The sequence below is a fragment of the Carassius auratus genome, chromosome 44, assembly GCF_003368295.1.
Source record: "Carassius auratus strain Wakin chromosome 44, ASM336829v1, whole genome shotgun sequence".
NCBI lineage: Eukaryota > Metazoa > Chordata > Actinopteri > Cypriniformes > Cyprinidae > Carassius > Carassius auratus.
In genome coordinates, this window is record NC_039286.1 from 2,167,631 (window position 1) to 2,195,064 (window position 27,434).

The 27,434-nt window shown below is 37.3% G+C and overlaps 1 protein-coding gene across 1 annotated transcript; it reads left to right on the forward strand.

The window, feature by feature from the left end:
• On the forward strand, positions 1 to 27,434 carry LOC113062107 (syndecan-3-like). Its single transcript, XM_026231708.1, has 5 exons — positions 1 to 383; positions 19,427 to 19,520; positions 21,042 to 21,739; positions 22,859 to 23,090; positions 25,750 to 27,434. The coding sequence occupies exons 1-5, from the start codon at positions 330 to 332 to the stop codon at positions 25,914 to 25,916; spliced, it is 1,245 nt and encodes a 414-aa protein (XP_026087493.1). The 5' UTR covers positions 1 to 329; the 3' UTR covers positions 25,917 to 27,434.

Genomic DNA, 27,434 nt, shown 5'->3' on the forward strand with positions numbered 1-27,434 from the left:
TCCTCCTCTCACACACGCCATAGCGAAGAGAAGAGAAAGAGAGAGAGGAGTTCTGGTCTTCCCTCTGCTTCCATATCCACCAAGTCTCAACCACTCAAGTCAGAGGGGAGGAAATCACAAGAGGCCGTGTGCGCTGCTCTTCCTTCTCGGTCTTCGCGTGGTTTTGTGGGGATTTGACCGTGCTGATACGAGACGGATGTGCCGACAAAAGCGCCTTCCCTGAAGTTGGATACCGTGAACTGAGCGAAAGGTTTACTCTTACCTGGTATCTTAAAGAGGAGCGCGGAAACGAGATCGCGAGCCCCGTGTTTTACTGCGCTCGGAGCACCATGAAGCTCCTGTGCTGGATGGCGCTCGCGCTGCTGCTGGCGCAGACTGCACTGGTAAGAATGACACTATTGGGATCTATTGTTACGAGAGGGCGACTTACCGCCGGTCACACGCGCTCACAACATGTCCAACATTCACATTCGGTATTATGTTCGTGTTTACTTGCAGTAATGTTAATGAAAGAGTGTGAATAGTAAGGTCATAAATTATGCGACAGTAGCCGTGTGCTGTTCGGTTGTAAATCTTGGACGCGACCCACATTCTGACGGCTGACCGCAGACAGCGCGTCTCTGGCGGACTGGGGAGCGCTGCAAGTGGGCTGGAGAAAACTCGAACTGAGACCTACGAGCCAGCCACAACCGTGCGGATTTCTCCTAGGCACCTTTGTCTTGTTTGGCCATTTTGGTCTGGATGGGGTGGCTGGTGTCTGTGTTGTGGGTCAGGGACGCACCGGTTGTCTGATTGTGCTGGTGTGAAGCTTGGGGTCGTGCGTGTGCGCGCGCGCATGGGAAAAATAAACTATAATTAACGCGTCGCATCTAATTAGGGTTTAATTGCACGCCTTTGTCCCTCATGTTTGCCTGTCGGTGGTCCCTACACACACGTACCATTCTCTGTGGTCAAGAGTGGACGCTGGGTTCCAGACATAGTCGATAATTACAGCAGGATTGCATAATAATGGTTTGTAGCGGGTAATAGTCGGAGGTGTTGGCTGAGCTTTGAAAGTGTCGGTGTCGCCGATCGGCGGATGATATTGGCCGGAGATCGCCCGAGGTGGGGTGTGGAGGGGCTGCGGGGGGATGGCGTCATTGGTCTTCGCAGCGCGAGAGAGCGGAACCCAGATTCAGAAGGCTATCGGATTCATTCCCGTATTTAATTTATATATATATATATATATATATATATATATATATATATATATATATATATATATATACTTTTATATCGTTTAAATTATATGCTTCTCAGAATTAAAAAAGCGGAACACAGGATTCACATCAAGACGTGTGTTTACCTTTGAGCAGTGCGTGCGAGGAAATGCTTTGATGAAATCCATAGGAAATTGGAACAAAACTCAGTCTTTACTACGGTTATGTTTTTTTTCAGTGGCCTTGATTCCGAAGTATTTTTTTAAAAGTTTTTGTTTAAGAGTTATTTGCCATTATCTAAACCAACCAGCTACAATATGAAATACAACATTACAAACTTTGATGCAAGAAGAGTCCAAGATACAGAGACTGTGTACTTATTGGCTTTAATATTCCAATTTTAAAAGGAGAAATATACATTTCTTTATTTAAAGAGGCTGAATTTATATATATATATATATATATATATATATATATATATATATATATATATATAAGGAGACGATGTGATTTATCTTAGGCAACCCTTCTGTTGCACTCTATTGAGGAGTAGATGTTTTCTTGTAGTTGACCATTGGTAATGAATGGTTGCCGAAAATAACTTTTTGCCCACAGTAGTTTATGAATGCTCATCTTTACCGGACATTTTTATTTTTCCAATCTGGATAAAAAATAACCCACCATATGTGTGATCAAACATGCAGAGACCTTTTAAGTGGGCTAAAAATTACATTCTTTGCCCTTGTGACCTTGAAACTTGTCAGTTGACTTCCCATTCACTTTTTTTTTTTTTTTTATTCTTTGGAAAACTAGTTTATACAGAGTCACACTAAAAATGTTTGTTTTGACTGTTAATCAAGATATATTCTAATGTGGTTCTTCAAACGTGTCTTTGCACCTAAGCAGCCGCTTTTCTCATCAATTGTCAAACTGACATGTCTTATAAATCACAGTTGGCTGGCTGATGAGCAAGTTTACATGTTATTGTGAAAAAACTCCCCAATTTGGTTGGTAGTGGGTGTTTATTTCATACCCATCTTGCCCACTCAAAACGAATCAACACACTTATAGTATAATGCATGATTGGTTGAGTTGTTGTGGCCTCTCCAAACGGAAGTCTCATGTGGATCAGGTGAGTGGTATCATATACTTTCTGGCATTTGGTGCCAGAAATGGAGTTTAATTTAGATCTGGGAATTGAGCTAATGGAGACCCATCCACTCCTGGGAGCTGTGTGTGTTTTAAAGGATCATGTTGGAGTCCTGGGTTCAGCACTGAATCAGTGTTTTGTGCTGTAAATGACAAAGACAACCATAGAGAGGGAGGGAAATGAGGAGGAGGGAATGAGAGAAAATGAGTGGAGAGGAATGTGTGAAGCAATTTGACACAGCAAGTTTCTGCTGCTGACTTTCTCACTCTGCTAAAGTTTTGATTGGGACATGCCTCGCTCAAAGTCTGTGTAGCCTGTGAGGAAGATAAGCATTGCTTGGTAGAATAAACCAATATGGGATTGGAGCCAAGGTGTTCGGTTAATGCAACATAGTTTACCCAAAATGAAATTTCTCTCATCATTTAATCAGCCTTGTGTCATTCCAAACCTGTATGATTTTCTGCTGCGTGGCAGAAAGGAAGATATTTTAAAGAATATTTAAACTGATTTTGTCAATTCAATAAAAACCAAAAGAGTCCAAAACAACATTAGACCCCAATGACTTTCAATGTAAGGACAAAAAAAATACTCAGACATTTTTCAAAATATCTCTTTTTGTGATCCATAGAAGAAAGTCATGTAAGGAACATTGGAATTTCTCAGGAGTGTTACAATTAGTCATAAATGACACAATCATTCATTGGCATACAGTAAAGCCAGTATCTCACTAGTTGGTTTCCAGTTGCTGAATAATACGAATGCCAGTGTGTATGGCTGCGTCTCTCGGCAGTTGGGTGTTAACAGCCCTGGCGACCAACAACCCTGCTGAGATAATGACCCTACAGTCTGAAAGTCAACTTCCGACCTGTTTGAAATGATCAGAGGGGGTTGTAGAGGCGGGCCTCTGACCTTCAACATAAAAGGCAGGGAATTCAGCAAAAACAGTCAGTAGTGACACACCCGACCAAAATCCAGTTGCAGGACAGTGATCATTTGGTTTTGGAATAATTTAATGAGAAATGTTTGACTTCATTTAAAAGTTTCTGACTTTTAATTGCACACTTTCAGTTTCTGTGCACAGTGTGACATACTGAGGCCTTTTCAGGAGTTGTAATACAAGATTTGTACAGAGACACATGTGAGAGAAAAGAGACCTCTTTTAATCTTGGTAATATACGTTTACATAAACTTCAGGAATTTTATTTTATTTTTTCCAAATTTCAGTTGGTACTAAAGCAATAACTTGTCTGAAGCAAGCGATAAAATGTAACTTAAACACTTTAGTCTGACTGTAATGTTTAACTAGGTCTGTTAATCTAATAATTTGATTGTAGCTTAGTTGCATCAAGCATGTAAACATGTTAATCAGGCTACCATTGGCTTCTGCATTGTTTACATGTTTGGAAATTCCAAACCCAAAAGTAGCTTGATTATAATTCCACATGTAAATGTGCTTTGTTTCAATTGAGTTGCTAAAAAGATGTGATATGTGTCATTTACACAGAACTTTTTCAGTTCAACTGTGCTCTTACTATGTAAACATACATGCAGTATGCGGACGTGTTTGACTGTGGTGTCAACATCTCATGTCTTGACACGCATGAAACTGCGTTTTCAAAATGCACCACTCAAGTTCAAAGTAGTTCACATTTTAATAACCGCGTCTCTAAACCTTGTGTTTTTTCTTCAGTCCATTTCCCCACATTTCACAGTATAATGCAAAAACACATTCTATGTGAACTGCCTCACATGTGGCTGTTTTCCTTCACAAAAAAGAGTCAAGCACTAGTTCTGCATGTAAATTTGAACATGTTGAATTTGTGTCTAATTTGACGATGTATGTTCTCAGACACTTCTATTTAAGGCCAGTCCAAATGTTTACCATCTGGCCGGTCTAAATTTCTCCAAGCAAATCTCAGTCCTAGCCACAGTCTCACAACAAAAACTGTGGTAATTCCATGTTGATAGAACAAGTGCATTTCTTAAGGCTTCCAGCTGACACCACTAGAGAAAAAAAAGAAAACATTATCAGGTCCACCAAATGGCACTGTGTTATGGTGTGAAAGTATTTAATTTAAAGGTGCTAGCCGAGGAGGTTCACCGTATAAACCCACCTGCTTCACATAAACTAAATGAGCCACATCGCACTCACCTCCCTTTGACCTCCTCAGATCCGTCAGTCTCCTCCTGCCCGATAACCTGAAGGATGCATGACGGATGCGGGTAGATGAAATCTGGGTCAAATTATTGAGTCTCATTCATTAATTCAGTTAGAAAAACACTTGTGGATTCAGCTGAAGAAAAGTAGTTTTTAGTTTGTGTTGGTTACAAAAAAAAAAAAAGCAGAAATCCGTGAGGTTACAGTGAGGCGCTCTCAAAGCGTGGATGTGATTGGGGCTGATCTGTACACTTAGAAAAGATTCCACAATAAAGCCACAGGGTGTAAACAACATGACTGTTAACAATTTTAGTGTGGAAAAAAATGATGCTTTCTAACCTTTTCTGTGTAAAATTATATCCATTTTTACTTGCCATGCAATGCCTAAAACCTTAAAATGAACTAACGTTTTCTAAGTTTACAGCTCATGTAATACACAAGTTTTACAGAAGTAATGTAAGTAAAATTATAAACTTAACATTTCTGCTTTTAAATCCTTTCTCATATATATACTTATGTGTGTTAGTAATGTATTACAATATAAACATTACACCTTTGGAGAGTCCCCATCAAAATTACTTCTTGTGGCAATCAACATTATGTCGGCGATGCTTGCTTTCCGTTTACCTATATCGAACCTGGAATATTGCTTTCACACCTTGACCTGTGAGGTAAAAGGCAGAACATGCTGTAATTTAATACGACAAGCTATAATGCTGTATTGTAGAAACCCATTTTAGGACCAGAGCTCGTATAGCCACAAAAAGAGAAAAGAAAGAGGGATGAATTGCTGAGAGATGTGGAAACAGAAAGGTGGAGACTATCAGGGCTCGGTGCTCTTTCCCAGGAGACTGTGTTCCTCTACCTGTTCTCCACAGTGTCACCATGACAACGGCAGAGCACATCTCCGTCACAGCCGTATCTCTGGCCTCTCCCTTTCCTTTGCTCCTCTCATTCTGTCATTCACCCTTTTCTCTTTCCTTGCGTGCTCGTTTTCATCATTTTCTCTCTCTCTCTCGGTCTCCCTCGCTAATTAAGATGGGGCTCCAGCAGTCTGGTGGGGGAGGGGAAATCCCTCCATACCTGAGAGACACACAGGAAGAGAGGCTGGCTAGAAGGACACGTACACTGTATATCACAGGCGGATGTGTGGGCATCGGTGCGTTTCTAATGGGCTGGGGTGTAGTATTTTTTTACGGGTGTGGTTTTCGATGTGTAAATGGCAGTTGCGATCCGTATCTCACAAGAACCAGCAGCATGATTGAATGTCTTTCCCCTTCAGAAATGACGAGTGCTTTTCTGTCCCAAATGTATGTGTGCTCGCATAAGTGTGTGTGCGCCATGCTATAATAAGACCCTAAATTAGAGAGCATTGGAAGGTAGGAGGCATTCCAAAACCACACTGAGTTTTAAGATGCCTCACCAAGCCGCTCTATAAAAATGAATACAGCTATTGTAGCCAGACAGGACAGCCCTTGCCCGGAGAAAACGTGTTTATGCACATGTGTCCTTCCTTTTCCTCCTCCTCTGTCTGTTTGTTTGTTCTGCGGATGTTCTCATGGCCTCTTGCATGGGGAAGGGGTTGGGGTAGTGACGTGTTTCCGAGGAGATAGAGGAACCACGAGGATAATTGGGTTAATGACAGAATGGGGGCGTGGCCATGTGCTCTGGGCACTTCTGGAGTGTCGTTAACTTTCCAGTAGCAGGGTGAACGCCAGACGGCTGTCTATACAAGGTTAAAAACAGCCCCAGAGTTAATTGGGAGCCAGGAATATTTAGATAACGCTTGTAGAGTGTGTCAGATGTGATGTGAAGGCCATTAATCAACAAGATTTGAGTTTATTATAAAGACAAATGACAAACTGCATTAAAGTAAGTGCTTTCATTCATTTGAGAGCACGCATTCGTGCATTTAATGAGATGGCTTTGTGAAGAAATATAGCGTTTGTTTACATGTATACGTTTACATTTAGCAGCTGCTTTTAATCCAAAGCGGCTTACAGATGAGAGACATCACTTTCAATTTTTTTACTATTCAACAGACAATGATATATGTAGCCGCATACAAGATTTGTGAGCAAAGAGAATGTGGTGTGTGTGTGTGTGTGATGTGTATGCATATGTTCACACAGTCAAAGACCATCATTCCAGAAAGTGTTTCACAGTTAAAATGAGGTCATTTAATAAATGAGTCCAGTGAAGGCATGACCTCATCCGTTAAACCTTAATTAACTGACAGAAGCTTCAAATGCTTTTTGAAAAAAATTATAACTGTGTGTAGAGCACATGGATTTGCGTTGTGCACAGACCACGAAACTGATGAGCGGCTTGGCTGGAAAGACAGTGATGGGAGTTAAAACTTTCGGAAAGTGCGCAGTTTATATTTGTGTCTGTGAGGTACCATGAAAAAAATGCTAAGTGTACACAAGACAAATGAGTCCCGAAAATTTAAGAGAGTCAGTTCAGAATGCTTTTACCACTCTTGTTTAAAACCAAAACATGATACTGTTCACATGTGTGGTTAGTAAAAAAAACAAAACAAAAGAAAAACAATTCTGTTTTTATTAAGTAAGGATAGAATAAATTGATCAGACTTGATGGTAAAGACATTTATTACAAATATTTCCTACTTCAACTAAATGCTGTTCTTTTGAACTTGAAAGAATCTGGAAAAATGTATCACCGTCTCCATAAAAGTATAAGCACATCTGTTTTCAAAATTGAAATATTTCTTGAGAACCAAATCAACATATTAGAATGATTTCTGAAGCCTGGAGTAATAGCTGCTGAAAATTCAGCTTTGCCAGCACAGGAATAAATTACATTTAAATATATTCAAACAGAATACAGTTACTTTAATATTATTGTTTAGCTGTACTTTTGATAAAATAGATTTTTGGTGAGCATAAATGACATTCAAAAATCTTACTGGACGCAAACTTACACTAAATTTACATTATTTAGTAGTCAGTCCCCATGGTGGACTGCAGAGATGCACATATAAATCTGTATTTGTGACTCTTGCAATTCAGCTCATTTAAATAGTTCAAAAATTCCACTTTGAAGTATTTATCCAAATTATCAAATTAAGTCTGAATGAATGATTCTTTAGGGGGTTTTAGTTCCTGTGGATTTATGTTATATAATAAGACTCTGCAAGACTTTGCATAGCCGATCTGACACCAAACATTGAGATAATAGTTTTCAAATATTTATTACTCCACACACTTTTTATTTTTGAGATTTATTTATACCAATTAAAAACTCCCAGATAAGAGCCAAAGAAAAAATGAGCCTGCAGCCAAAAGACAAAAATGTGTGTGAAAGCACACGCTTAAAGTAAACTGTCTGCACACATCTTTGAGGATTTAACACTGTGCACCATTTAATGTATTTGCATTTTCTTTGTTTCTCAGCCTGCATGCGCAAAGATGTGCACAAAAGGTCATCCTCCCCTTCTGTATAACCTCTACTGAAGTTTAATCACTCAACAGTTGTCCATTTTTGTAGCTCAAAGAGTCGTTTGAGTGATGGAGCTGAAAGCTTTGTGCACATTGATGTGCAAATGAATACACCGTCTTTTCAGCTCAAGAACCAACACATCTTCCTACAGTAAGTGCATTTGAGAGGCTCGTCAAATCTAATGTCAGGCTTGCTACTCTGATCAGATCTTTACCAAAAGATGTATTCCAGCAGCTGGGTTATAAAGATTTGTACTAAAATGTCAGAAGTGATTCATCTTGATTGAAACACTAAGGACATTATCTAGACTTTTATTGCAGTGACGCATACTACAAATATTTTATTCAAGCGCATTTAGTATTTATTACAGTTTTGCCCATTTAGTGTTTTATTTTATAATGTTAAAATCACCAAATAGCTTTACACAGGACTCTTTTTGGGATATTTGAATGACACAAGATGGCAAATTCTTGCAGTAAAAGATGATTTTAATGCATAGCATTATTGCACACTTTATTGAACAACCATTGTAGGTTGTTTTGTGATGGGAGAGAGAATACTTTGTATCAGGTTTTGACAAAAACAAGCGTAATAATATGTACCAGTGACTGTGAATGACTGTGAAGTTGTTTTAAAAAATGTGATGAAATGTCAGAATGTTGGCTGAAGAGATTCTGCACTGCTCAGCCAGACTCTGAGTATTTGATAAGAGGGATCTGGCACAGACACATACACAGCTGATGAAATGCAGACTTCTGTCAAGTGTGGAGAATGACTAAGAGAGAGACCCTGTAAATAACAGATCTTTCAGTTCTGCACAAGAACTGTGATATCAGACAAATGAATGGTGGAGATATAAAAAGAAACATTTTAAACAAAGTGTTATTTCTTCTTTTTTATAAATTAAATTAATATTGTATACAAATCTCCATTATGCATGTATAATGGAAGAGTGACATATGTCATTTTCCCCATTGAACACAAAGTATATAATTTTCATCATTAATTAAGGTATATTACCTTTAATTTTGCAAGTCTCTAAGTTTTAAAGACTTAAAATTTCTGGCTATTTTCTAAATGCATGTCACTGATAGTATTGTGTACATGCACTTTACTATTTGTTTGGACAAAATAAATCCATAAGGACAGAATTTCCATTTTTGAGTGAAATACCTCTTTAATGGCTGATCTCGTCTCAGAGGTCTGAGTTTCTGACAGTAGAAGGCCACGGCTTGCATCAACAACAATCTGCTGGATGTCAGGTTCACTACAGATATAATGGAGTTGATGGATTCAGACTCAAACGTGATGTCAAGGCTCACGCTCACTCCTCCACCACCAAGTCAAGGGCTTAGGCCAAGATCAGCGCTACACTGTCATTGCCACAAACACTGAAGCTAAATAAAGGTCCTCTGGCTGTCACAGCTTTACTGTCAGTGGAATAAAGGAGTCAGTAAAGTTCTTTTATAGAGCACAAATAAAATGGAGAAGTGTTAAACGGCAATATTACACAAAAAAATTCCAATGCCACATTTGTTTTTTAGGGTTAACTTGTGTTCATATTCAATTGTAGAGGGCTTATTAAAAACACTGAACTGATCCAGCCAGGAATAGTGTTATGGGAAACAGGAACAGAAACAGGAACCACTGTTATATAAAAGTCGAAAGATGGCACAGTGGCAGATGTAGGCATATACATGAAACCTTGTGCACAGATCTGATATTTAATGCAAATCCACTTTTTTTTGATGACTCAGTTTTTGAGTCTGTAAGATTTGTGTTTGTTTTTGCATAAGGTCTCTTATAAGGTTTCAAAGTTTCAAACAGTAAAAATTCTAAAATAGCTGTTTTATTGTTAATTTTATTTAAAACTGTAATTTATATGACAAAGCTGAATTTCAATCATACCTCACTCCAGGCTTCAGAGTTATATGATCCTTCAGAAATCATTCTAATATTCTGATTTCTTGTTCAAGAAATCCTTATTATTATCAAAGTTGAAAACAGGGGCCTGTTCTTCATACATTGCTCAGTTAGCTGGATTTGATTGTCGATGATTTGGCATGATCTTGGATCATCTGGTTCTTCGAAGCTCATCCCAGAGTTGCTGTCACAGCAACAGGTCCGTAAGCTTAAACCTGCTCAGGAGCAGGCTTATTTCATGTTAACAGGATTAGATCACATCTTTTAAACCAGAACTGATACTCAAAATATGTCCGCTACCACCGCTACAAGAATATCCTACTGATACAGGGACAGTCATTATTATTATTTTTTATCATTTTATAAATTAATTCAAAGATAATTTAATAATGTTGTGTAGTCCATAATAGCCTACTACAGACACAGCCAGTTTTACTCACTGAAACATTTATTCGTCATGAAATAATTACTTTATAATTGTATTCGAGTCTTATGCCACGTTTCCACGTAAAGTTACCCGGAAATTTTTACCAGGAACCTTTTTCACCAGGAACTTTTTACCCCCCAGACCTGTTGCTTGCTGCGTTTCCACCGCGGTGTAAAGTACCGGGAAGATTAGGCAAATAGACTGGTGACATAGGTCTGCGCGCGTTTCTCAATACAAAGTACGCTGATTTTGGACGTGCATCCTCGGTAGTTCAGACTTTGTGCATTCGATTCGGGAGTGTGATGTCCGCAACGACGCAAATCTGGTAAATCTGCTAACAGCAGCGTTCTTCATAACTTCAGTCAGCTCGTTTTGGCTACTGCAATTTTCCTCCCTGTATATTGACAATAAAACGAAATAGGATATCAAATACCACTGCCTCCTTTGGTTTTCATTTAAACATAATAACAGCTGCAGAAATGTACTAAGTTCAGGGATATGTGTATATGCAGCCATTACAATGAAACAAAATATTATATAAATTTGCCTTTTTATTTTCATTTACATTTAGATATAACATTTAATTGGAATACAGACCAAAGATTACCTGTTAAATTTACCCAAAACAAATTATATTTTATGTTTAACCACTAAAGAGACATCAGAACCAGCGGCACATATTAGAAGGTCTGTCCGAGGTGAGGCTGCTTCTCGTCGGTTAGATGATCACTGAGCTTCTGCTGATCGTGTGGAGCTCACGTCTCCGAGATCGGCGAAACACATTTTTAAATAGGCGCTGTCTTTATAAATAAACCACAGATTTGAGTTTTAAACAACTACATTCTCACCTGAAATACTTTTAAAATTACATTTCATGACACAATAACAGTAATTTTTTGAAAATGATCCGAATAAATGGTGTTTGAACTAGAGTCGTGCATTAATTTGAGTCATGACTATTATGGGAGTGGCTTGATGGAGCGCATGAGATGCAGATAACATGATTTCGACCCTTAAGAAACTTTCATTAATGCTGTCACATAACAAATCTGTCCAAATATAAAATTAAATGAATAGTTAATTACTACATTTAAATAAAAATGTAATTACTGTACAAATATTATAAATCTAAATTAAAAAATTTAATTAAAAACAGTGCACATTACATTCATTGTTTGCTTGGCTGTTTCATTATAAAAGTCCAGAAATTTGTCAAGTTTTTCGTCAGGTGTCTTTTTTAATTATATGATGTCATTATGTTGCCGTCTTTCCGCCAGCCAATCACTGCATTGCAGATCGAGGTTTAGAATATCGATACATAGGCCCTTTTAAACCAAACCATGAACATACAAAAATTATCTCAGAAAACTCAATCCACCCATACTAATCAGTAACCCCAGATGCATGTGAAGAACCGAATTAGCCAGATCCTGGTTAGCGCGATGATATCATCTTGAATATGACATTCCATCTTGGATGTAATAAGCAACGAACGAAGAACGGGCCCCAGTTGTGCTGTTTTTTTTTCATCAGGATTTTTTTATTAATAGAAAGTTCTAAAGAACTGTGTTAATTTAATACGGAAATATTGTATAACACTATAAATGTATTTACTATCACTTTAGATCAATTGAATGCATCCTTTATGAATAAACTATTAACTATTTTTTTTTTTTTTATATTTACCTTTTTTAGTGCAAAGCATAAAAAACATTAACAGTATGTACTATCAACAAATTATCCATCAACTCCCCTCAAAATAAAAAAATGAGTTAATATAAAATAAATAAATATATAAAATAAAACAAATAGAGAATGAAAATAAAATACAGAGGCAATTAAAAGTATAGTGTACTAAACCATTAAAGAGTTACAATAACAAACATAATGTACAGTTTGTTGTACTACACTTCTTTTATCCAAGCCAAGTCTAACAAGCCCGCCTTATTAAATTCTTTTTTTTTACAAATTTGGTAGTGTGGATAATCTCAAAAAAGCCACATACTGGCAAATTTACTCTCTAGTCTATACGGCATTTTGTCACATAAATGCTCATGCTGTGTCTGCATCTAATTTATATGAATAAAATGTATGTCAGAGTCTCTCAGAATATCATCACTATTTGTGAGTAATTGCAGTCACCTAAGGTATGATTATATTTTGACATCAGTAATAAGAGCAGCTGTGTTTGGAGCAATGTGACTGTCAAGCTGCGAGTGCACACAGTGTTTCCTGTGCAGTGATTTTCAGTATAACCCCAGATAAACCTTCCAGTGGGAACAAATAGATGCATGCTAAATTGTCAATGAAGACACGCTGCAAACGTGTCAAATAGCTGCCTGCCTGTAATTTCATGAATTTGCAAAAACAGGTGGAGTGTGAAAGCGAGAGAGATGGAGAAGAATGGAATCAGCTGCCTCAGTCAATCTATTTCTCTCTCCATTCCTTCCTGCTAATCTTCTCACTTATCATGTTGTGCATGGAAAGTGATATTGATCGATATGAGTTAAGTGAGATACGAGTCCGTTTGGGCAGATGTGCTGGAAAGCAGATTACACTGCTGCCAATCTGCAAAGGTGTGGATGAAAGATTACAACAGAATCACCTGATGGAAGTAGAGCAAACTGACAAACAGACTGAGAAGGAGAGAGAATTAAAGAGCTTTGTGGGATGGTACACAGAATGGGACAGTTGAGACAACCTAGTCAGAAAGAGAGAGCGAGAGACGTCACTCCAGCAGAGCTCCAGTCTGTGGCTAAAATGGTTGCTTAAAATCGAATCAGACCAGAAAACATTGGTTTGGGTGAATCAGGTTCATATGGTGAGGAGTGACATGTGATGTTCAAAAATCATGAGCGAACGATTCTAATTAGCAGATTCCCTTTTAAAAATCCAAAATCGTTCTGAAAGTGATTTCATTGATATCGTTCCACTGTGCCATTATTATTATGGTTGTGGTGTGAGCTCTGCAATTGTTTTAAAATCCTTTGTCGTTATCATTATAGTTATCATCCTAGGTGTTTTTCTCTTTAGTTTTAATTACCGACACATTCACAACAGTTTTGTCGCAATAAATGGTATTTGAATGTTATGTTTCAGAGGCCATTTAGTCTGGAGGCCCGTATGTGGAGGATGAGATAACGTTGAGAAAAACCAGTCCACTGCTTTTTCGAGATGGCATTCGCTGTTTATTTGCACTCCTTTAACACCACACATTCCACACACTCCACTTTTATCTTTTAGTGTGGAAAAGGAAGGAGTGTGTAACGGGAAACTGCATTCCTGCTTTAACCTGATGTTTTTAATGGCTGATGATAACTCTGAGATGAATTCTGGTCAGATGAGTCTCATTCTGAAGCAAATGTGACTTTCATTTATTATGCACATGCACAGACGCACACATCACATGATGGCTGAGTAGAGGTTAATGATGTGGGCTGGCAACCCAAAGCTCAGGGATTCTGAAATGGAGCGTCAGACAGATGCCCTGTCATTACTGTGACCTTAAGTAAGACTTGTAACCTCAAGTTACTTGTGTAGGATAGTCCCTGCAATTACTGTACTGTATGTCACTAAATGCCATGTAACATAATCTTTGGTGGTGTAACAACTGGATTTGAAAGACTGGATTTGAAAGTGGGTTCATCCTATAGGCGTAATGGTTTTTATACTGTACAAACTGCATTTTTACTTTCTCAAAAAAACTAATTCTGTATGATTTATAAGTGTATTGAAAAATGAGGACATGGGTTATGTCGTCATAAGTCACCCTCTCCTTGTAATACCGGAGTCATACCAATGTCATTATACAGAATTATGTCCTGATATGTCACAAAAACAAGAGCATTTATACATATGTATACACACAGATATACAAATATATACATATCATTCAAAATTTTGGGTTTGGTAATATTTTTCTTAAGCTTCATTTATTTTGATAAATAGTAAAAGAAAGTAAAAAAGGCAGTGTTTATTTGAAATATTTTGTAACATTATAAATGTCTTGACTGTCACTTGTTTAATAGAAGGCATTTATATAATCACATTTTTTATTTATATAATCAATTTTTTACACAAATTATTATTACAAGTAATTTTTTACCATAAGTTGTTCTTTTAAAGGGATTTTTTTTTTAATGTTGCAGTTTTCTCATTTAATTTTTAACTCTATTTTTGATCTTCACATTTTTCAATTGCAAAAACTATGCAAAAAGACTATTAAATATTATTTAAAAGTCTTCATTAAAGTCTTATCCATTATAAAATCAGCTGTTTATTCCATTTTAGTCCATTTAAAATGTCATGTCCAACTCAGAATTGTATTAAACACAATACATCACTTGAGACGTGATGGAAATGACATTGTGGTTAAAATTAATTTCAACAAAATCACAGAAATCTCTAGTGAGATATTTATGTCCCTTGTTCAATAATGTTTATAAATAAAATAGAATAAAATAAGTTAAAGACACCAAACGTTTGAATAGTAAATATCTCTCCTTCACTTCATCTGTAAATTGGTAGATAGAGTACACACCTGTACACACAGGGAACACAATGCTGTGTGTATCTCCAGTGTATACACTCTCAGGTAAAAAAGGATACAAAACCGTCACTTGAGCAGTACCTTTTCTAAAGGTACTAAAACAGTATGTACCCTTTACGCACTAATATGTACCATGTAAATATTTATACAGTCCTGTTCCTCATGTACATACTATGTACTTATTATAGTAATTACAATAACTGTGTAAAACTAGGTACAAACCCTGAACCCTAAACCTAACCCTACCCCATGTAGTTACCTTGTATTACCAGAAGTTTCTTAGATAAATACATTGCAAGTACACGTACTGTAAAATAAAGTGCAAACTTTATTTATGTAACTTTTAGCTTTTGTACCGTTTAGGGTACCGGCCCTGTGACAGCTTTGTCCCTTTTTTTCTGTTAGTATAGATGTCCACGTGACCATTTCTATTGCTGACTTGTTTGTGTATGTGTTTGAACGTTTATCCATCCATTCATTTTACTCCCCTTTAAAACATGTCGAGCCATTAACTGATCCTAGCTGGACATCAAGTTTAACATTTATGTGAAAAAAAATAAAACAAAACCGATATGATTTGTTGTTTTCCAATGCTCATTGGTAAGTGGGATTCTGTAGTGGCTGTAGATGGTATTAAATACTTGACACTGGACCAAATTTCCACAGTGATTCGTATCCACTTCTGTACTCAAGTCAGGTATGCTGTTACTGAGCAACAACTCTCCATAATAGTTTCAGCTACTGCTATTCTAGAGATCCTGCCATCGCTCTTATTCCCTCAGCTCCATGTACCTCCTCCTCCATTTTATTTGTGCAGCAAAATTGAGATTGTCCCCAAAGATATGGGAAATGAGGATCTCCGTGGACATACAGAAGTTCAAACACAGACACACTGAGAACAGTAGGGGGTTCTGGGAAGGGGGGAGGACCGTTCATAATCACAAAGACTGGCCACACACACTCGCCCTTACATGCACACCCACATACTCACAAAGGCAAGCCATTCCCTAGCCCTGGCTGCATTTCTTTAGCTCCTATGAAAAGTTTCTTAGAAACACTCAAATTATGATCCACAGTTAGCCCCATCTGCTTGCAAGGAGACCCAGACTCAAATGGACATACAAATACACACACAATGCCATCCTTTACTTCACAAACACTGCATACTCGAATCACTTGATCGGAGTTCATGTGACATCAGTCATGTTAGGCACAAGCTGTCATGAGTTAACCATCTTTTACCCGGTTATCCCAGACAGCAGTGATTCCGGGTGTTTTAGCCTGGCTGTCGTGTGGGAAGAGCGGTCATGACACGGATGATATACCATGAAAGTGTTTCCATGGCGCCTTCTCAGTAGAAAGTTTTCCCCACATCACACTTGGAAAACCTGCTCATCCAATATTGCGAATTGTTTATTACGAAGTTCAGATTTCTAACACAGAAGCCACTGTTTTATGTTTGAGTAAAAAAAACTCTTACATGGAGCATCAATATTTTTTTTTTATAGTACAGCATAGAACAGTATTTTCAACCATATTTATTAACTTAAAAAAACTGTAATTCATATACTATTCATAATTCATATTCATATACGTTAATGTAATCTAGCTCTGCCCTACAATAGTTTCCAATTGAATATTTTTCTACTTTCAAATATGTCACATTATTGAAGTAAAGAGGGTTACTGTTGATTTTAAATTTAGTAGTTTATCTTTGTAAAATGTCTAATAATTTGGTTTGTTGATTAAACCAGGGTTAGGTTTGTCACCGCATCAGAAATGCTGAATACTTGAATGTAATGGAGGAGCTCTTATACTGACCCACACAGCGTCTTTCCCATATGGGCATCTGACATGGTCCTAATCCCATGGGATTATGGGATCACTTGCTGGTTGGATTAAGGATTGTCCCACAGAAACAGCTGTCCACTTCATACACGTATAGAACATGCATTTCAAGAGACAAAGTTTAAACTTGAGGGTCAGATGTTTTATATGTGGAGGTGATTTAATGTGTAATTATAATATATATATTTTTTATTGTTATGGCATATGTAGATGTGCATTCAGATATTTGTGTGTTTGATTCTCCTAATGAGGTCATCACCTAGTGACCAACTCACCTCTTAACTTTACTTACACTGTGATCTGTCTCTCTCTCTTTCTCTCTCTCTCTCTCTCTCACACACACACACACTCTCTCTATCTCTCATCATCCTCACAGCTGCTCCTCTGGAAAGAAGCTTGTACAGAACATCAAATTTGGCAGAGAAAGCGAGCACAATATATTTTTAATGCATCATAGCTGCACAATTATACAAATAAAGAATCAAAATTGTGTTCACGGCTGCCATGATTACTGGTTACAGGAAAAGTTTTAATTAATTGATTCCATTATAATTCCATTGTAATTAATCAAAGAAATATATATATATATATATATTATAATGGAATCAATTAATATATATATATATATATAAAATCATGGTTGCAATATCAAAGAAAACGGACATTTCATAATCGTGTAACCCTACTGTGCTTATTTTATTTGTATATTTTTGTCATTATGTGGAGCCAAACAAACAGATGGAAGTTATATTTACATTTGACTCTGAAAAGGTTTTACCTACACCCCCTCTCTACACACACACACTCACACACACACACACACACAAACTGTTTGTGAAAGAACCGTTGCTGTGCGAGCCAATTCTACCCCTTAATCATATCGTAGACCAAATTACACCACAAACCAACCCCTCCATTACAGGGGAGGAAACACAGACATCCACAAACACACAATCAATCCAAATATGCATACTGGCGTAGCTTTGCGTCGAGCACCAGATTTTGCAGAGACATATGTGATTTGGAAGGGAGATCTGGAGCATGTATTTGAGTGTTGTACAGGTTGGAGAGGAAATCGCATTAGACGTGATTGCATTTGGTGAATTGCCTGTGGTTAATAGCAGTTCAGATTGAGGCACAGTGGGATCTGATTCCCTGGTGTTCACGTGCACTTTGTGCTTAAAAAACGATCAGCACAAATCCATAGCACTAATTAGAGCTGGTTTAGTTGATAAAATGCTAGAATAATAACTGGAATTGCTTCAGATTGCTAGTATGTGTTTGGCACTAGAAAGTCACAATAGTCTCATTATATTTTGCTGGCAGTATAATATTTTGCATCATGAATATTGTGGTTATTTAAATGTACTTTTATAAATAGGTTATTAAATGCCCTAAAGTATTTGAATACGAGAGCATCAAGACAGTTTCTGGTACAAACTTGATGCGTTTCAAACTGTTTGTTTGCCTCAAAATGGTCAGGAAAATATTTGGCATTTGCTAATACATTGACATATTTTAAAATCAAATGTTCCTTTTTTCATTAAAGAAAGCAAAACTTTTATTTAGGAAAGACGAATGGTACAAAAGAAAAGAAAACATTGTAATTATTTTTACAGTATTACATCTTTACTGTATTTTGGATCAAATTAATATGAGCGTAAGAGACTCTACATTTAAAAAAAGTGATTGCTGTTATAAATGCATATTAAATATAATATGTTTATGTGTTTATATATATTTAAATGATTGCTGTGTATGGTTATATGTGCATATAAATAAAAATGATTATATATGGTAAAGAGCTCTGAAAAACAGTATGTAAAACTTTATCAAATTTTCTTAATCTATTTCAAAGCAAATATGCAAAATGTATTAAATATATATGTACATATCTGCCCTGTTTGGGTGCATTAGTGAATGACACATGCTTACAGCATAAAACATGAATGCACATAAATAGACATTATGTGCGTAACATGTAATTAGATCAGATACAGAACTGGGCACGGTTACAACAGTGTCTCTATATGTATGATGTTCTCAAGCTTAAGTGCATGCTGATGACTGACAACATTTTGGGGCCAGTGTGTGTGTGTGTTTATAAGGGATTGCTGGGAGGGCATGGGGTCTGTTTATAGGTCTGAGTATTTATGGGGTGTTGCTGGAATGGAGACCAGCCAATCGTGAGAGTGGGGGGAAGGAAAGCCATCACAAGACTAAAGAATAATACAAAAGATGGGAAAGTGCTTTTACACCAATGGTTAGGCGTTACGTAACCTTGTTTTTGAAAGTGTCACTTTGAGCACGTTGGCTGCTGACTACATGCATGCAATATTTTTAAAGGACATTTGTTGCCAGAAACTGCCTATAAGAGTTTAATGTTTGATGTGAACTGCAAAACTAGAGTTTTTATGGATTTGAGGACCAAAGTTTTCTCATTTATGTGACACACATGTCTGAGGACAGTCGAGAGCTCTTTTTCTGCTGAATTTTCATCCCTATTTAAGAAATTGGGTTAAAGGCAAGTGTTGCCCCTAGCAACAGGCCTCTGGATGAAACGGCTCCCCACGCTAGACCCTTCACACTTACACATGAACACACTGACAGTGCTCCTGCTATTGTTTTTGAAAATAATGTACTGTTAAGTCACTCCACTTGTGTTAGATTTGCACAAATGTTTCTGAATGATTTTTCTCTTTGTTTTAAGGCACAGCGTCGCAAACCTCGACCAAGTGATGATGAGAGTTCTGGAGATGGACTTTTAGACGATGAGGACTACTACTCTGGATCCGGCTCTGGCTGTGAGTTTGATATGTGATGTGTTTGTGTATGTGTGAATCACTCATTAAGAGGTCACAGCTGCCTTGTTTAGACGGCCAGCCAGGGCTTGCAATCCCTTCACCAGCTGGTATAATTCTCACAACTCAACGCATTATCCCCCTCTTCATCTCTTGCTTCTCACTTTGCTCTCTCTCTCTCTTTCTCTGTCTATTAGCCCCTCTGTCTCACATTCCTCCCACAACTTCGTACATTTATTTTATCCTCTGCTAACTGAAGCCCACAGACTGACGGTAGAATACACCCTTCTTTTCTTGTAAATAAAGAGCACTTCTTCATATATTTGAACGTGTGTGTGTGTGAGCGATCATCTGATCCTCAGTAATCAGATTACTGTAAATAAGATCATTTAATCAGCAGGAATCTGGGTGTGGGTGGCCAATATCCACTAGTGCTTGGGTATTTCTTTAGAGCTCTTTTGGCCCTGTGGTCGTTTAGAAATGAAATTCTCTTCAAACAAGCTTTTCACACATTATTTAATTTGGCTGGTAACATTATTGAACAGGGGACATAAATATCTCACGAGAGACTTCTGTGATTGTTAAAATTCATTTTGTTGAATTTCCACCACAATGTCATTTCCATCAAAGTCTCAAGTGTTGTATTGTGTTTAATACAATTCTGAAGTGTACACGACATTTTAAATGGAATAAACATGATTTTCACAGATAAAACTTTTTATATATCTTAAATGTAGACTTTTAAATAATATTTAATATTCTTTTTGTTTAGTTTTTGCAATGTATTGAAAAATCTAAAAATCTAATGTAAAAAGGGTAACATTTAAATATTTTTCCCCCTTTAAACTTGCAACTTGTGGCAAAAATGACATCACAACTTGAAATAATAATTTGTACAAAAGGTATACAATATAAATGAAAAATTTGATTATATAGATTAAACAATTTAACATTAAAGTAGTTTAGGATTATTTTACTCTGTTGAGATTTTAGATTTAGATAATCGTTTTTCAAATATATTTATTGCTATGATGGCCTTTTATAATTTAAGATTACACATCAAGGTCATGGATAAACAAAATCTATTCATAAAGCATTTGAAACATAAAAAAGTAAGAAATAATGGTAAAGTTAAAGGTAAAGACAATATTAATGTGGCTTTAATTTAATAAAAAGAAGCTGAAATCAGTTAGCTTTAATAAAGACCAACCCTTGGGACATAAGAATGTCTGCCGTTAAAGAACAATTGACTGTCTGTGTGTGCGCTTTACAAGCCGAGTTTGTGCTTGCTTTGTTCTTTGGGTCTAGTGTGTGTGCATGTGTTTTTTCTTACCAAGGTTATTGATATTTTATTCATGTGTTGCCATGGGGATGTTCACATTCCTGGGCTGACCAATCTAAAGGTTGCTTTGAAGCCTTGCAGACGCTTTTGTTAGGTATCATATGACACATTAACACAGTCTGGAATGGCTGTGAGTATCGATCTCCTTCACCCTGTCTCACCGTGTTTCTCTACACCTCCAGTTCCAGATATGGATGTTAGACCTACTGCAGCAGGTGTGACTGTCATTACAGAAGAGACCCTCCCACTTTCTACCACACACTCCACTGGCCCCGCCCCCTCTGCCTCCCCCGCCGCAGAGCCAAGTAGCCCACCTCCACCTGAGGTAGAACGTGAAAGTGGCTTGGGACAAGATGTTGACGGAGAAAGCATATCGGAGACGGAGAGGCAGGAGTTTGAGGAAGAGAAAATGACACGGTCGAAGGAACAGGAAAGAGAACAGGAATCTGAGGTCGGAATAAGTTTGAATAAAGAGCAGGATGGAGAACAGGAACAAGAGAGATCGAAAGCTACGGTTGCCCCCCGGCTGACTGATGTTCCTGTAGTGTTCGTGGACACATCCACCCTTTTGGGTGAGACTACAGTGGCCACTAGTGACCTGGAGGACATCGTCACCACAGAAGAAGAGGACGATATATACCTTACTACAGAGCCCATCATGTTTGAGCTATCCAGCACACTGGGGACAACAGCAGATGACATCACAACCACTGAGGTCATCCCCACCACCGCTGAGTCCACCACTGCTAAGCCAACCAGACCACGTCCTGCCCCGACCACTCCGAGCACTGCCCCGGTGCGCCCCCGGAGACCACACACTACCCCGAGCAGAGCCGCCCCCACTGAGAGCAGCACTCGTTCAGTGATGACCACAACACAGGTTAGATAGTCCTCCTCAGTAGAGATAAATAAAATATAAATTAATAAAGAATAATATTATATTTATGAACGCACCGACTTGAAAATTTTGGCCAATTTAGACAAGAAAGTCATTATTTGCAATAAAAGAAAGATATAATTTTTTTTATTATCTATATGTCTTAAAATAAAAACAAACAAATAAATAGTATTCCATGTAAGGATGCGTCATACTTTACATAAATTGAAGATATTCAAATTTAATGTTATTCCATATGTCTTAAATTAATGAATAAATACATAGATAAATAATATAAACTAACACATAAATAATATTCCAAGAGATGCATCAATAGGAAAATTCAGGCCGATGCATAGCAATTGAAAACCAAGAAATCCTAGCTATTAAAATGATCCTAATTAATTTAAGAATGATCTCATCTTAAAATGAAACATACAACACAAAAAAAATTAATCATTAAATGCTTCAAGTGAGTTTAGGCAGCACAATATTTAAAAATGTGCAAACGGATATAAAAATGGATATTTATTTTGAGAAAGATTACGTTTATTTATGAGTGTTACAGTATTATTAAATTATTAGCGTTTAAAGACTGAGTGAGCATTGGATGTTGGCAAAGGCAGTCTAAATGTTAAAACAATGGAAATGTGAAGTTAAATATGCATTGTTGACAGGTTTGGGTACTTATATATATATATATATCTCACTTTGGCCAATAACCAGTATGGTAATGTGCATCCCTAATTCCATTATTGTTTTTGGCATGAATCATCTGCTCTGTAAGTATGCTCTTATTCCCATTGTGAATGCAGTGGCCCCAAAAGGTTTTTGGACATTCAAGACAAAAAAGAACAAAGAATGAGAGGCATTATTTGTTCATATATGTAATCTGTCAATTAATTCCATTTATTTGGTATGAGTTTATTGCATCAAAACCACACTTTCATCAGATGGTTTAGACGTATTTGCTTGTTCTACTCTCACAAATCAAGTTTAGAATATATTAAAACCAAGAACTTCTACAGAAAAAATTCAGTCAGCGGTTTCTGCTACAAGTTATCTGTTGTGCAATTGTTAAGGGTTATATTTTTTTCTTTCCTTTTTTTATTCCTCATTTAGACACAAACACCAGATGAAACTGTAAATAATGAAGTTGCAGGACCAGGTCCAACTGATGATTTTGAAATCCGCGAGAATGAAGTTCGCCAAGGCAATGAGGTCGGGACAGGCAGAGGGGCGACTGGCGTGGCAGGAGAACCAGATCTGACTGGTAACACAGTAGATGCTGCTGGAAGCTCAGCCGCTCAACTTCCACAGAAGAACATCCTCGAGAGGAAGGAAGTTTTGATAGGTGAGTGATGCCTGACATTCAGAACCACTTCTACAACCCACTTCAGTCTCTCTATTATTTATTTATTTATTTGGCTTCTGTTTTTCAACCTGTCTGTCTATTTGTCTTTTATATGTATATCTTTTATTTTGTACGTTTTGTTTGTCTCCCTGCTGCTTATAAGATTTATAGACCGCACCGAACTGAAAACCCTTCAGGTTTTACTTTATGGCATTATTGTACAGCTTAACATTTAAACTACTTTTCAAAAGTTTGTGAAATTTATTTAGTTTGTGCACCAAGCTGCATTTATTTGATTAAAAAAAGTAGTAAACCGTAAAGTATACAGTAAAAACAGGAAATTGTGAAATATTGTAATTTAAAATAACCATTTCTATTTGAAAATGTTTTTATTGATGTGATGGTAAAGCTGAATGTTTCAGCAGCCATTACTCCAGATTCACGTGATCCTTCAGAAATCATTCCAATATGCTGATTTGGTATTCAAACAATAAACTTTATTATTATTATCAATCTTTTATCAATGAATTCTCAATGAAAACAGTTGTGATGTTGAATATTTTTGTTGAAACCTTGATTTTTCAGGATTCTGTGATGAAAAGAAAGTTCAAAAGGCCATCATTTATTTAAAATATAAATATTTTGTAACATTATAAATGTCTTTACTGTCACTTACTGTCACTTTACTTCAATGCACCCTTGCTGAATAAAGTATTCATGTAAGAAAAGAAAAACATCTTATTCCCCCATCTGACCCCAAACATTTGAACCGTAATATATATATATAATATTGTTAAAGTTTCAAGCATAAAATAGCATTTCACAAAAGCTAGTCATTGGTTGTTAGCAATATTATTAGTGGGAGTATTTTGTTTGGAGTAACAGTTGTTTAAAGAACAGTTAAACCAAAAATGATTTGTATTTTTTATTTTGCTGTACTATCCCTTTAATAACAGCTTTGCTCTTAAGATCTCAAGCAAGAGCCTCCTGTGGGTTTTACTCTATCTCTCTGTGGAGAAGACGGTCTTTTTTCCTTGTTTACATTCACCTTCTCCTTGTTTGTTTTGCTGCCTCTCCGTCTCCATCTCCCCTCTCGTTTCTCTCTGTCATCTGATATGCTCTCTCTCTCTTCTCAGCCATTCTGATTGGAGGACTGTTTGCCTTTGTATTTGCAGACTTCCTGGTCATAGGTAAAGATGTAGGAGTCACAGGCTGTAGCGTGAAATTAGTTGGATTTTAGCTTGTAATTTGCATTTTCGCAGTTCAGGTTTAGTTTAGAGAGACTCCAACCCCCAGCCCCCCCCCCCCCCCCCGCCTTTGATTAAATGTGTTTTGTGTTTGTCTGTCTCTATGGCCCCGTCCACACAGAGACGTAGCTTACCCCAAACCGATCTTTTTTTTCCTCGTCTCAAGAAATATCCGCGTCCACACGAAACCGCATAATGATGTAGTATACATGCCAGACCAGTATGTGGCACTGTCATTCTGCCACAGAGATACACTAAAAACAGAGAAGAAGACTTGGACTATGCTCATAAACCTTGCGCGTGGTACACAAACGAACATGGAACAATACATTTGTTAATCAGTGTTAATGTTAGTTAATAAAAAGACAATTGTTCAGTGTTTTTTCATGTTTTTGTTGCTGTTACGAGACGTAGAGGTGTCTGACTAGGGGGGAGACGTGGGCTGATGACGTCATCATTTCAGAAAATATACGGATTAGCTGTCCAGACGAAAACGCAAAGACGGCGTTTTCAAATTTCACTCTGGGACCCGGTTTCAAAAAATAGCGGTTTCACCTTATGAAAATGCCGGATCCGTGTGGACGAAACACCTATCCGATAAAAAATGTATGCGTATTCATTGTCTTTTTATTAACTAACATTAACACTGATTAATAAATGTATTGTTCCATGTTCGTTTGTGTACCACGCGCAATGTTTATGAGCATAGTCCAAGTCTTCTTCTCTGTATTTAGTGTATCTCTGTGGCAGAATGACAGCGCCACATACTGGTCTGGCATGTATACTACATCATTATGCGGTTTCGTGTGGACGCGGATATTTCTTGAGACGAGTTAAAAAAAGATCGGATTGGGGTAAGCTCCGTCTCCGTGTGGACGGGGCCTTAATCAGCCAGAGAAAACTTTTCTCTTTCAGAAGACTCCATTTGTAGTTGGGCTTATTGTAGGCATTGCATCCCCTAAATTCTGATTGATTTACAAAGAAAGGGGGGTCAATGTCAATGTAAATATCATGGCATTTAATTTATTTTTATATGTATTGATTTATTCAAAAATACATTTAAAAATGCAGTTTATACAGCGTGTTTTTAATTTCTAAATTAAACTTGTATTGATTTATAAATATTTGTATAAATTATAAATAGTATTCTGTTATTATTTCTTAGAAAAAATAAACAGTGAAGCTTAATATATTATATAATCTAGTTCGAAACCATATAAAAAGATATGACTTGTTTTAAAAAGTAATTGAAATTCATTTTCTTTATCTTGAACCCTCTTTTTGTCATTGACCCAGAGACATTTACACATTTATTTATGGATGTGGGAGAGAACATTATTGTTGTTGAAATTTTCAAAATGATTTGAATTTGAAATGCTGTAAGTAATCAATGTCTCTTGTTCTTTCTCCAGCGGTGATTGTCGGAGGTGTAGTCGGAGCACTCTTTGCAGCATTCCTCGTAATGTTACTCGTCTACCGGATGAAAAAGAAAGATGAAGGCAGCTACACATTGGAGGAGCCTAGACAAGCCACCGTCACCTACCAGAAAGCAGACAAGCAGGAAGAATTCTACGCCTAACATCCTTACGTACAACCTGCTTTATCTCTCCAACCTTGTCCCGTCTCTATCTGACCCCACTTCCCTTTCTTTTGATATCACCCCTTTTCCTTAGCTCCCTTTCTTCCCTCGTTTCCCCATGAGAGTGCCTCTCATTCCACGGACTTGGAACTTTCTTTTCCAAAAAAAAAAAAAGAAAACCTGAAAAAGATAAATGTAGAAAAAATGGAATATGTTGTGGGTGGGGCCAGAGAGGCTGGGAACACAGAGAAGAAAAACTTTTTTAAGAACATGTTATTATTGATATGTTTAGGATTGTTGTTCTATGAAATTATGACCTGAATCTTTTTTTTGTAAAGACACTGCGTTTCAGACGTGTTTAATGCACAACATTATGAGATAAAAAAAAAAAAACAGCATGAAAAAATGATGGAGAGGAAAAGAACACAGTTGGGGTCATGGAGGGATTGTGAAAGTCAGGTGAGAGGGAGAAAAAGGAGCAGAAATAAGAGTTGCATGGCAGAAGAAGAGGGGGAATTTGGAGTCCGTACTCAAAATCCTCTTCTGTCACCAAGGTCAGTGATCCAACGTTGTGTGGTGCCTTCCATTTCCCTGGTGCTAGAAACAGAGCTTGAGCAGAGCGAGTGTGTGTGCTTGCGCATATGTGTGCGATTGTATGTCTAAGGTGCCCTTGTGACCCCAGCCTAGACTCACACACACACGCACAGGTGCACACACTCGACCCGACTCCCTCTGCTGGAGAGAGCATGTGTCAACACGACGGGACCGTCCGATGGGAGCAGGGAGCCCGAAACATGTACACAGCACATTAAAAACACTAAAGATTTGCTGTGAGGGAGCGCATGCATAGAATCATAGGACTAGCCTCTCCTCTGCTCTGTATAAAGATTTTAGTAATCATTAGTAATAATCAATTGTATATCAGCAGCTCTGGATGGAAGGAAAATGGTGATCATAATATTCGTAGTGAAGGATATTATCTATTTAGCTGTGCAGTAAGGTTTTATCGGTGTAAATATCAACACATCTTTTTATTTTTGTCAAGCTTTGAACCATGCTACTGTAGTCAAAATTAAACTCACAGAGACATATGCTATCGATATCCAATTTGTTGTCAGTTTAACCTGGAGAAATGCTGAAACCTTTGCTCAGGTTTAGTATTTTACCGTAGTTAGTCAAGCGTCTGGTTTTTGTTTTGAAAGCACAAGGTTAGTGTCTCATGGCCACATTCACTCGCAAACGGAGAAATTTCCACTCGCATACATGCCACACAACAACCCCTGATGAACGGGCATGCTCAAAGACGGATGTTGTAGGAATGTGTTGATGAAGACCTTGTGGGACATTATTGCTGTGGGTGTGTGAACGTAAACTTAATGGTTTGGGAGAAAAATAGCTTGTTTAACGTAATGATATCTGAGCTGAAAGCCTTTAAGCAGTGCGATTTCAGTGATGGTCAAAATTACTGTCACTTTTTCCTGTTTTATTTGATATTTATACGTCGGGATACATTTAATT

Bases quoted from the DNA above. Each gene is read 5' to 3' on its own strand.
- LOC113062107 (XM_026231708.1), top strand. From the start codon at position 330: ATGAAGCTCCTGTGCTGGATGGCGCTCGCGCTGCTGCTGGCGCAGACT. The intron at 21,740-22,858 runs GTTAGATAGTCC...TTCCTCATTTAG, and splicing joins CAGTGATGACCACAACACAG to ACACAAACACCAGATGAAAC. The intron at 23,091-25,749 runs GTGAGTGATGCC...TTCTTTCTCCAG, and splicing joins GAGGAAGGAAGTTTTGATAG to CGGTGATTGTCGGAGGTGTA.